Below are 10,966 nucleotides of genomic sequence, written 5' to 3'. Positions count from 1 at the left end.
CTTGGAAAACTTTTTGCCCAGCTAAAGGTTTGTAAACGCACCAATCAGCACTCTGTGTCTAGCTAAAGGTTTGTAAACACACCAATCAGCACCCTGTCAAAATGGACCAATCAGCTCTCTGTAAAATGGACCAATCAGCAGGATGTGGGTGGGGTCAGATAAGGGAATAAAAGCAGGCTGCCTGAGCCACCAGCAGCAACTTGCCAGGGCTCTTTGTAGTCTGTGAGAGTGTTGTTCTTGGCCGGGCGCGGTGGCTCAAGCCTGTAATCCCAGCACTGTGGGAGGCCGAGGCAGGCGGATCACGAGGTCAGGAGTTCAAGACAAGCCTGGATAACATGGTGAAATCCCGTTTCTACTAAAAATGGAAAAAATTAGCTGGGCGTGGTGGCGTGTGTCTGTAATCCCAGCTACTCAGGAGGCTGAGGCTGGAGAATCGCTTGAACCCGGAAGGTGGAGGTTGCAGTGAGCCAAGATCGCACCACTGCACTCCAGCCTGGGCAACAGACCGAGACTCCGTCTTAAGAAAAAAAAAAAAAAAAAAAAAATATATATATATATGTATGTGTGTGTGTGTATATATATATAGAGAGATACATACATACATATATATCTATTCTCCAGAAATCTCCAGAATCTTTGTGTGGTCAGGGTGAGAGGCACCACCACGATGTAAACACAACAGCTGAGTCCTCCAGGTAGGAGCCAGGTGCAATCCGCAAGACCGTGAGCGTGGGAGAGAGTCAGAGGCGCTTCCTCAAAAGGCATCCCCTGTCTCCGGCAGAGCGCACAGGCCCCAGGGCCCCGTGGGCAGGGCTGGTCCCGGTGCAGGCAGGCCACTTCCTGGGGTTGGGGGGTGGTGCGCCAGAGGTTGCCTGCAGCAGGAAGCCCCCGCAGACGCCAGGGCCTCTTGTTCCACTTGGCAGAGACCCCAGAAGGAGCCAGGGGGCAGCATCAGAGCCTGGGGCCCAGGCAGGGGTGCCCAAGGGCACAGCAGCTGCAGGCCATTGGCAAGGCCAGAAGACGGGGAGTGGAAAGCTGGGGGCACGTGGAGAGACCCCAGGAAGGGGCTGTTTGGCGGCGGTTCTTGCATTTGCCGTTTGTGTTTCATCCGGCGATTCTGAAACCAGGTTTTTATCTGCAGGAAAACCAAAATCAGAGCAGAGGTGAGACTAGGCCACCGGCCCACCCTTGCCCACCCCAGCCCGGCCCGCCTCACCTGGACCTCTGAAAGCTGCATCTCCCTGGCCAGCCTCTTCCGCTCAAGAGGGCTCAGGTACTGGTGGTGCTGGAAGACGCCCTCCAAGGTGCGGACCTGCTCCGTGGTGAAGGCTGTGCGGACACGGGGGCCCCGCAAGGTATTTGGCTCCTTACTCAATCCTGGCATAGAAAGTAACAGCATTTGGCTGAGCCTGCCACCCCGTGGGGCAAGCCCCGCCCACGGGTAACAGGTGAGGACAGCCATGTTGGGGGCTGGGCATGGCAGATCTTCTCACCTGACAGTGACCAGCAGCCCTGCCGCAGCCTCCAGGTCACGTGCGTGTGGAAAGGGGCTCAGAGAGGTGACTCAGGGGAGGGGGAATGCTACCAGCAGCTTAGGCCTGCCCTCCACTCCGCTGGCTCAGCTCACTCAGTTCGGCCCCATCCCACACTTCCCTTCCAGAAGCCGGTTCCCAGGATGCCCTTCCTGCAGACTTCCAGGCAAGTACGGTAGAGTCCATTACATGCAAAGGCCTGGGGACCCACCCAGGGAACTCAGTCCCTATCCTGGGCTCCGGCTCCTCAGCCAGCAGAGTCCAGCTCAGTTAATCCCCAGGCCCATCTTGGTCAAGTCTGTTTTCTAATTTCTAAGTTAAGGAATGGGGGCTGGCACTAAACAACCCCACAAGGTGGTCTGTGGTCTGGGTCCCAGGAAGGAGGCCAACGTGGCGAAACGAGCTCAACATTTAACGCAAGTCTGACCCAAATGCTCACTGGAGTTTCTGCGGAAGGAAGCGTATTTTACAAAATCTGTCTTCACGTTAGCCTGAAAGCACATGGGAGATCCAAAAAGCAAAAGCCTTGTGGCAAGGAGGGCTGTAGGACTGGGATCAGGAAGGGGGTTGGGGGACAGGAATGGCTGGCTTTTTTGGGGTGGGGCAGGATAGCTAGCTGAGGAGAATACATTTAAATTTTCATTTCCCTTAAGTACAAAGTTACTTCATAAGGATCAGTCAAATTTTTAAAAATGAAAACTTACAATGTTAACCCCACTTTTGACCAAGTACTACTTTCAACCTAAGAGCGGCAACGATGTCACAAAGACTAAAACACAAACGCGGAGAACCTTTGTTCTGAGCAGACAACAGAGCATCTCTGGGCCACAGACCGAACTTCAGAGTTTCTGCAGGGACCGGATCACCTCCACCCCTACAGCAAACCTGCAGGCTCTTTACAAGACAGCTGTGCTCCAGGTGGCCTGGAATGAGCTTGAGCCTAGATGCTGAGCAGGCACCGGCTTTGCTGGGGGCAGGGGGGGGTTGGCAAATCGTCGGATCCCCGGAACTGGGTCCCATGGTTGCGGGGCTGGAACACCAAGGGCACAGGTGCCCGCGCCCGCGCTGTGTTTCAGTGAGCGCCCGGAATCTGGGCAGAGAGGTGCGGACAGGGACCCCTTGGACAGTCCCTCGGCACCAGGCCGCGGTGGGGGACAGGGACACAGCTGAGGAACGGGGTGCCAAGGGAGGCAGAGGAGCCCACCGGGGGCTCACGGAGAGAAAATCCCCGTCTGGTTTCGAGGGAAGCTGTGCTCCAGTGAGGCGCAGGCAAGGCCTCCGCCGGCCCTCCTGGAAACGTCCCCGGCCCTGACCTCGTCCGCCCCGCACCGCGGGGAGTTCAGCCACCGGGCTCCTGGCCTCTCCCCGACTCCCATCTCCACCTGGGGAGGAAGGGACCCCCCGCCCGGACCTACCAGCCACGGTCCTCTCCGACGCAGGCAGATCTGAGGACGTGGCGGCCTCCTTGATGCTGATGGCCTGAGGGGGCTCCCGGCCCGGGCCAGGGAGGCTCGCCGGGGAGACGTCGGCAGGCCTGGGGGTGGGGGTCAACCCTGAGCAGCTGCTCTGGGAGAGCCAGTCCACAGAGCCAAAGCTGGAGGGCTGCTGCTGGCCACGAGGTGGGGAGGAGGAGAGGCGCATGGCGGCCAGGTGGGCCGGAGGGAAGGCCGGGCGGGGCTGGCCAGGCGCAGGATCCACCTCCGGCCTCGCCGGGCGGCGGCGTTTATAAGCCCGGGAGGAGGGGGCGGGAGCCCGGTTTGCATACACGGCTAATGCCCAGATGTGCAGGGCCTAATTGCCTTCGATTCAGAGACACAAAGGAGACCGTTCACACCTCCCCGGCTCCTCCGTGTCTGGGGCAGGGGCGGGGCTGCGGGCCCTGGTTAATGGAGAGGGGACGGTTCGGGATCGGTCACCTCCTTTCATCTCTTCCAACCCCCACCCCGCGGGCCGAGGCTGCTGGAAGGTAGGAGGGTCCCGCTCCCACTCGGGCCTGGCCTGGGCGGTGCCGGGCGACCTCTCCTCTCCAGGGGGACGCTGGCGCCTGTGCCCAGCCCGGACACCCGAGGGCGAGCAGGCTTCAGGCTGGGAGAGTCAGGGCGGACTCAGCCGGTGCCCGCGTGCGCTGCGTCCAGGCTGTGCGGTCGCGCAGGAACCGAGGGACGCTTTCCGGGAAAGACGCGGAGGGCTCGGGGAGCGGCGCGCGGGGACGGCAATGTCGGAAGGGGCCTCTCGGGGCACTCGTCCGCTTCCAGCCCTAATCCGGCTCCTCTGGGGGACTCACTCCCGCGGTCATCGCAGCAGCCTCCGCATGCGGGCGCGGGCGGCTCCCTGACCCCATCCGGAGCTGGAAGGGCCGGAACCACTGCCTCGCGCGGCGGGGTAGGAACTCCGCTTCGGCTCCGGGACTGGCGCGTCCCCGCCAAGCTGGGCTGTCCCCACTGCGGCCAGGGCGGGGGCAGAGCCGCCGGGGACTGTGGAGCCCAAACCTCACGGGGACGCCCTGAGCACGGGCTCCCGGGACGGTCATCGCGACGCGCGGCCGCTGCTCCCGCGAACCTCAGTCCCGAGTTGTTTGCGTCTCCGCGTCCTGGGCGTCCCCGGGTCGCCTGCGCCGTCGGGGTGGGGCGCGGGGACCAAAGTGGCCGGGTGGGAGGCAGCCACGCTGCGAGCGTTCCCTCCGGCCTCGGACCCGCGCTCCGGGACACACGGACTCGCGCTGCGCCCACGCCGAGGGTAGGACGGTGTTTTCCGCGCACTCGCTTGGGGTCCGCACGGCGTCTCCGGCGGCCGGGGTTAGGCGCGGGCGCAGGTCCGGCCCCCGAAGCCATGCGGGGTTTCAGCGCAGACCGGGTCCAGGGTCCTGACCGCGGTTGCCTCAGCGCCCACCCCGCTCTCCGAAATCAGAAAGACCCGCGAGCCTCGCCCCACAGTTACGCCCAACCCGGCTATCGGCGCCTCCCGGGCTGAGAGAAGAGGGAGGAGCCCGGGAGGCGGGCGCTGGGGCGGGACCTCAGCGGGGAACAGGTGGGTCACAGGTGACCGGGTCGGGGAACGGACCGCGCCGCCGCTGACCCTGGTCTTCCTCGGACTCTGCCGACCCAGTTAGGTCACTGGGCCCTCAAGGGGGAGGCTGGCAGGGGTGGGGCGCTGGGGGCTTTGGACGTGGCCTCGGGGATAAAACCAGGAGGGCTGGGGGGCCAGGAAGGCGGCCTAGACCCCCTCCCCACTTCATCTCCGGAGAGACCGGGTCACCCCTGGTAGAGGGGATTTGAAGCCACTGCACAGGACCAGGGGAGTGTTCCGGCCAGGGGCAGCGAGGGCCCAGATGCCTACGGCCACAGGGCTGGCCCCGAGGATGCCCCATGAGGCAGGTACCCAGCCCTCCCGCAGTGGGAGCGGCCCTGCCACCTGGGAGCAGAGGCCCTGAGGGTGGGGGCTGCGGCGGGGCGGTGCCTCAAAGTGGAGCAAAACACAGCACACCCTCACCTCCCACCCCGCCCCCCAAACACACACACAGAACTTTCGACAGGCAGGGAAAAGGCCCAGAAGCATCCCTTACATAAAGAGGAAACCACGAGCATGGATTTGTGAAACGCCAGCACCCAGCCTTCCATTTCTCCATCTCTAATTTCCGGGGGCCCGGGCCCCGGGGTCTCAGCCACCTTCTGCACGTGGCTCAGCCCCCCCACCCCCAGCTCTGCAGAGAGCTCCTCCTGCCAGTTTCCCAGCTCCCCCGCACCACCTCCACCTGAACCGCCCTCTCCGACCCCGCCAAGTCCGAAGGCAGCCTCACCTTCACACGGCAGGGTCAGACAGCCCCTCGTCCTGGGCCCCCACCCCAGCCCCGCTCTGCCTCCACCCTCCCTCCAGGGCCCGCGGAGGCTGCTCTAGCCCAGGTCTGGGGTCACCAGAGCCTCCGCCTCGGAGCCTCCGTCCGCCCCCAGCTCTGGGACGCGTCCTGATGCGCCGCCATGGGTAGGAGACTTGGGCGCTCCTCCGCCTCCTTCCTCCCAGCCCCTGGGGCAGCCCAGCCCCGAGAATTGCGCCCTGCACGCCTCACAGCGTGGTCCCCGCGGGGGTCGCCCCATTCCCCACCCTCGGGGTCCAGGCCGGGTTGCGCTGGGCAGGAAAGTCCCGCGTCACTCCCAGGCTGGCAGCCCCGCCCCCACGCACAGCCCGGAGCCCAACTAGTCCCCGAAACGGGCTCCCCCCGAGTCCACGGCCTGAGGACAGGCACCGGACCTAGCGCGTGCTGCCGCCGGGTCCAGACCGCCCTGCTCCCGCCGGCCCCGTCACGACTCGCCCAAGCCTCCGAGCACTCTGAGACCACCTGAGGGGGAGGCCCCAATCCCCCCCAAACACCCACCCCCGCGGCCTCGGCCTCCCTGACACCATCGCATTCCCTCTTCCCGACACCCCCGCGCTTCCCCGTCCCCAAAACCCTCACGCTTCCTCTTCTTCTGGGACATCCGTGCTCCCCACTCCCGGAGACATCCTACACTTCCCCCTCCCCGACGCCCACCCTCTTCACCCTCCCCTAGACATCCACGCTCTCCTCTGACACCCCCACACCCCGCTCCCCGTCACCCCCATGTGCCCCCCTCCCCGATACCCCCCACGTCCCCACCTCCACACGCCCCTCTCCCCCACACCCCCATGCTCCTTCCCCCTACACATCCTCGCGCCCCTCTCCCCGACACCCCCACGCTCCCCCTCCCCTACACTTCCACGCGCCTCACTCCCCAACACCCCAAGCTCCCCCTCCCCGACACCCCACTCTCCCCCACCCCTACACACCACACTCCCCACACCCCCAAACCCCCCTCCACTACACCTCCATGCCCCCCTCTCCGACACCCCCATGTCCCCATTCCCCTTCGTTTGTCCACTAGGAAGTGGTGCTGGTCTGGTGCCTGGGGGCTGAAGAAACGCTAAGCCGGCCGGCCGGGCGCGGTGGCTCAAGCCTGTAATCCCAGCACTTTGGGAGGCCCCAGGTGTGGATCACCTGAGGTCGGGAGTTCCAGACCAGCCTGACCAACATGGGGAAACCCCGTCTCTACTAAAAATACAAAATTAGCCAGAGGTGGTGACACACGCCTGTGGTCCCAGCTACTCGGGAGGCTGAGGCAGGAGAATCGCCTGAACCTGGGAGGCGGAGGTTGCGGTGAGCCGAGCTTGCACCATTGCACTCTAACCTGGGCAACAAGACTCTGTCTAAAAAAAAAAAAAAGAAGCGCTAAGCCAACAGCACACAGGAGGCTAATCCTGCCATGCCCGCAGACCGAGTTACTTATTTTGGAGACAAGCTTTCACTGTTGCCCAGGCCAGAGTGCCTCATGTGATCACAGCTCACTGCAGCCTTGACCTCTGGGGCCCAAGTGATCCTCCTGCCTGAGCCTCCAGTGAAGCTGGGACTACAGGTGCATGCCACCATGCCCAGTTAATTTTTGTATTTTTTGCAGAGATGGAGTTTTCTCATGTTACCCAGGCTGGTCTCAAACTCCTGAGGTCAAGTAATTCTCCTGCCTCAGCCCCGCAAAGTGCTGGGATTACAGGCATGAGCCACCGCATCCGGCCCCTAGATTGATTTAAACAGCCAAAATATACTCCCTGCACCAGATTAGAAAGCATTAGAGGTCCGGGGCCTGCATGTTCAGATTAATTATTCTGATACCGGGCTCAGGAGGATCACAGCACTTGGCCCCCGGCCCACTGCCTGAGCAGAAAGGGAAATTAATTCTGCTTGGTGCCCCTAAATGGCTCCAACCCAGAGGTGCGTCCTTCCTCCAGGGCCGAGTGTCCAGTAACCCCAAGTGATAGAGAGGCACAGCCCCCACCCTTAGGGTATTGGTGTGTTTGCTGGGATGTGGCTGTCGGGACCTGGGCTTGCCGTCAGGCATAAGCTTCTGGAGCGACAGGGTCATGTAGGGTGCACCTAAGCTCTGTTTCAGACCCCACTGTGGCCCCAGCCCGTGACTCTGACCTTTGGGGGCTGTGTATGTGAAGGGGAATGTCTGCAAGCTTGGCTCATCCAACAGGTTTTTAGCAGCTTGGGGATTCTCAGGGAACACAGCAGGGTGGAGCTGATGCTAGACTTTTTTTTTTGAGACAGGTTCTCACTGTCACCCAGGCTGGACTGCAGTAACACAATCTGGGCTCACTGCAGCCTTGACCTCTTGTGCTGAAGCAATCCTCCTACCCGTTACCCTGAATACTTGAAACTACAGGTGCATGGCACCATGCCCAGCTATTTTTTTGATTTTTAATAGAGATGTGCTCTCACCATGTTGCCCATGCTGGTTTGAAACGCCTGAGCTCAAAGTGATCCTTCCGCCCAGGCCTCCCAGTGTTGGGATTATAGGCGTGAACCATCAAGCCTGGCCTAGAGTGTCTTTTTTTTTTTTTTTTTTTTTGAGACGGAGTCTTGCTCTGACGTCCAGGCTGCAGTGCAGTGCAACCTCCGCCTCCCGGGTTCAAGCGATTCTCCTGCCTCAGCCTCCTGAGTAGTTGGGATTACAGGCTCATGCCACCACGCCTGACTAATTTTTGTATTTTTAGTAGAGATGGGGTTTCACCAGGTTTGTCATGCTGGTCTCAAACTCCTGACCTCGTTAGTGATCTGCCCGCCTCTGGCTTTCCAAAGACCTGGGATTACAGACGTGAGCCACCGCGTCTGGCCTTAGAGTGTGTTTTTGTTTTTTGTTTTTTTTGAGACAGAGTCTGTGTCGCCCAGGCTGGAGTGCAGTGACGAAATCTCAGTTCACTGCAACCTCTGCTTCCCGGGTTCAAGCAGTTCAATTCTCCTGCCTCAGCCTCCTGAGTAGCTGGGACTACAGGCACGTGCCACTATGCCCAGCTAATTTTTGTGTTTTTAGTAGAGATGGGGGTGCACCGTGTTGCCCAGGCTGGTCTCGAGCTCCTGAGCTCAGGCAATCCACCCGCCTCAGCCTCCCAAAGTGTTAGGATTACAGGCGTGAACCACAACATCCGGTGCCTCAGTGTCTTAAATGAGGTGAGGCTTGCAGTCAGTTCTTGCAGGCGTGGTCTCACAGGCCTTCCCCTCAGACCTGGGCAAGCCGTTCATTTCCCCAGGAGCTGCCATTAGCACTCACGGGACCTATTCTTCCGGAGCCCCAGAAAGGCATGTGTGGGAGGGGCTGCAACTCCACCACCCACAGGGAACCCCTCAGGACTGCTGGGTGCTGGGCCGGTGGGGACCCCCAGCCCCATTTAGCTGCATGGCCCTGGGCAAGCCACTTGTCTTTCTGGATGGGCCCGCTAATTTGCAGGTATTGTTATGCCAGCGGAACTCCTACAGGCTACATTTGTATCTCCGGCTCCACCCAAGCCCCCTTCTGACTCAGGGGTCCAGGGTGGGGCCCTGTATTGCTACTTGGAAATTGCTTCCCGGGCAGGTTTGCTTCGGTTTTCTCAAAATTGTCAGGGCCCTGCCCTCAGCCTCTGCCCAAGGATCACGCCACAGCCACTCAGCGCCTCCCTGGGCCCACCCAGACCAGCCGCCTCCCTGGAGACAAAACCACATTCTCCCTGGAGCTGTGTGGCTCCTCTTCCTCTTTTGTCGCCCTGGACCTGGGAGAGTTCAGCCAGGTCGTTCAAGACTGCCCAAGGCTATGGGAGGACCTTGGGAACGCCCCAAGCTACTCCTGGGTCAAAGGGGGTTCTCTGCTTGGCAGTGTGGAGGCCGCCACTCTAACCCCCATCCCTGCACTGAGTCAAGGGGGGCGGTCAGCCTCAGTTTTTCTAGGGACCCCCAGCGGAACTCCCCCTCCCCCTCCGTTTTACTCAGTGGGGCTCCCCAGGAGGACAGGGAGAGTCTGGTGTGGCCCTGAGAACCGGGTGTGTAACCAGGACCCGGCAGAAAGCACCACGCCCACCAGCCTCGAGCCTGGACTCCTGGGCCTACATCTGGACGCGCCCCACGGAGCTCCGTCCACACCTCAGGAGCGAGTGGGAGCTCCTCTCTGTGTTGAGAGTGTTGCAACCCTGCCCTGACCTTTGCAGCGCCAGCGCTTCCGGGCGCCACTCCCTCCCCGCCTGGAGACCCGCACTCCTCCACAGCCCGGACACTAGGAAAACAATCTTTTTATTGAATGGACCCAGGAGCGGGGGTGGGAAGGCAGCAGGAGGGGGCAGGGCGGAGGGGCCTCGGCCTGGGGAGGGGAGGCTGGCCGCAGCCGGGACTCACTGGCACGGGTCCCTGAGGACCCCTCGCTCGGCGGCCGCGCTGCCCAGAATGAAGCCCACGGCCAGGGACACCGTCTGGTCGAAGGCGCCGCGCAGCTGCTCCACGTGCTGGTTCAAGGTCAGCAGCTGGTCGCGCAGCGGGCCCAGGATGTTCGCGATGTCGCCCAGGTGCCCCAGGGTCTGCAGCAGGGCGGTGTTCAGCGACGGGGGCGCGGCCGGAGGGGGCGCGCAGTCCTCGGGGCGGCCGGGCGGCGAGTCGGGGTCTTCACGGGCCAGGGGCGGCGGCGGGGAACCCGGACCGCGGACGGGCGTGCGGTCCTCGGGGATGCAGGTGGCGAGAGCGGTCGGGGCGGGGGCTGGCGGGGATCTGGGGGCGCGGGAGGTGTCGGTAGACTTCGGCGGGGACGGGCTGAAGCGGAGCGTCCAGGCGGGGTCCGCGTCGGGGTCGCGGGCGGTGGGCAGCGGAGTGGCGTCTGGGATCGCGGAGAGGGCGGTCGGGCGGGGATTCGGGGGGCGCGCCCGCCCCTCCCCCGCAGCCCTCGGCCCCATCCGGCCCCCCAGACCCCGCTTACCTGGTTCGGCCTGAGCTGGCGCGTGCACGTTGGGGGCCGGGCGGCGGCCGCGCTGGGGGCGCCCGGACCCGGGGGAGCGGCGGCGGGGCCGTTTGCGCCCGTTGTCGCCCAGCAGCCCCATGAGCTTCCGGATCTGCTCGTCGAAGGGCCCGGGCGGCTGGCCGTGCGCCTCGCGAAACTTGTCCTTGAGGAACTTGTAGCGGCGGCGACACTGCGCGGGGGTGCGGCGCACCTGCTGCCGGGCCAGCGCGGCCGACACGCGGCGGTAGGTGGGCAGGGCCTGGCGGCGGTCCAGGAGCAGCGCGCGCCACACGGCCGGTTGCAGCAGCGTCCCCAGCAGGAGCTCCGTCTCCTGGGCGCTCCAGGGCGTGCGCTGCGCCGAGCCCGGGGACACTGGCAACCCGAGTTCCCCCAGCGCGCTGGGCGAGGCGGGCCTCCGGGGCGGGGTCCCTGGGACGTCTCCGGGAGGCCGCGGCTCGGGGTCGGGGCTGGCGGGCGACGGCGGCGCGGGGGGCGCGAGCGGGGGCGGCCTGCGGGGCCGCAGCAGCATCCCTGGGCCGGGGCGCGACGCGCGAAGATGGAGAGAGGGTAGGACGCCGCCCGGGCCGCCCACACGCGTTCTGAGCACCCCGCGCCGCCGTCGCGCCGTCCGAG

At 63.5% G+C, this 10,966-nt stretch overlaps 2 protein-coding genes across 2 annotated transcripts; both read right to left on the bottom strand.

The window, feature by feature from the left end:
• Positions 1-754: 754 nt before the first annotated feature.
• VENTX (VENT homeobox) lies at positions 755-3,173 on the bottom strand. The gene is made up of 3 exons (XM_008019133.3): positions 2,948-3,173; positions 1,217-1,377; positions 755-1,135 (listed from the first exon to the last, which is right to left on the bottom strand). The coding sequence occupies exons 1-3, from the start codon at positions 3,171-3,173 to the stop codon at positions 755-757; spliced, it is 768 nt and encodes a 255-aa protein (XP_008017324.2).
• A 6,449-nt stretch (positions 3,174-9,622) lies between these two features.
• Positions 9,623-10,966, bottom strand: UTF1 (undifferentiated embryonic cell transcription factor 1). The gene is made up of 2 exons (XM_008019134.3): positions 10,313-10,966; positions 9,623-10,213 (listed from the first exon to the last, which is right to left on the bottom strand). The coding sequence occupies exons 1-2, from the start codon at positions 10,860-10,862 to the stop codon at positions 9,738-9,740; spliced, it is 1,026 nt and encodes a 341-aa protein (XP_008017325.2). The 5' UTR covers positions 10,863-10,966; the 3' UTR covers positions 9,623-9,737.

The sequence above is a fragment of the Chlorocebus sabaeus genome, chromosome 9 (assembly GCF_047675955.1).
Source record: "Chlorocebus sabaeus isolate Y175 chromosome 9, mChlSab1.0.hap1, whole genome shotgun sequence".
NCBI classification, from domain to species: domain Eukaryota; kingdom Metazoa; phylum Chordata; class Mammalia; order Primates; family Cercopithecidae; genus Chlorocebus; species Chlorocebus sabaeus.
This window is presented reverse-complemented; position numbering and strand designations above follow the sequence as displayed.

Bases quoted from the DNA above. Each gene is read 5' to 3' on its own strand.
- VENTX (XM_008019133.3), bottom strand. From the start codon at position 3,173: ATGCGCCTCTCCTCCTCCCCACCTCGTGGCCAGCAGCAGCCCTCCAGC. The intron at 1,378-2,947 runs GTAGGTCCGGGC...TTTCTATGCCAG, and splicing joins GTCGGAGAGGACCGTGGCTG to GATTGAGTAAGGAGCCAAAT. The intron at 1,136-1,216 runs GTGAGGCGGGCC...GTTTTCCTGCAG, and splicing joins TGCAGCTTTCAGAGGTCCAG to ATAAAAACCTGGTTTCAGAA.
- UTF1 (XM_008019134.3), bottom strand. From the start codon at position 10,862: ATGCTGCTGCGGCCCCGCAGGCCGCCCCCGCTCGCGCCCCCCGCGCCG. The intron at 10,214-10,312 runs GTAAGCGGGGTC...CCGCGATCCCAG, and splicing joins GCCAGCTCAGGCCGAACCAG to ACGCCACTCCGCTGCCCACC.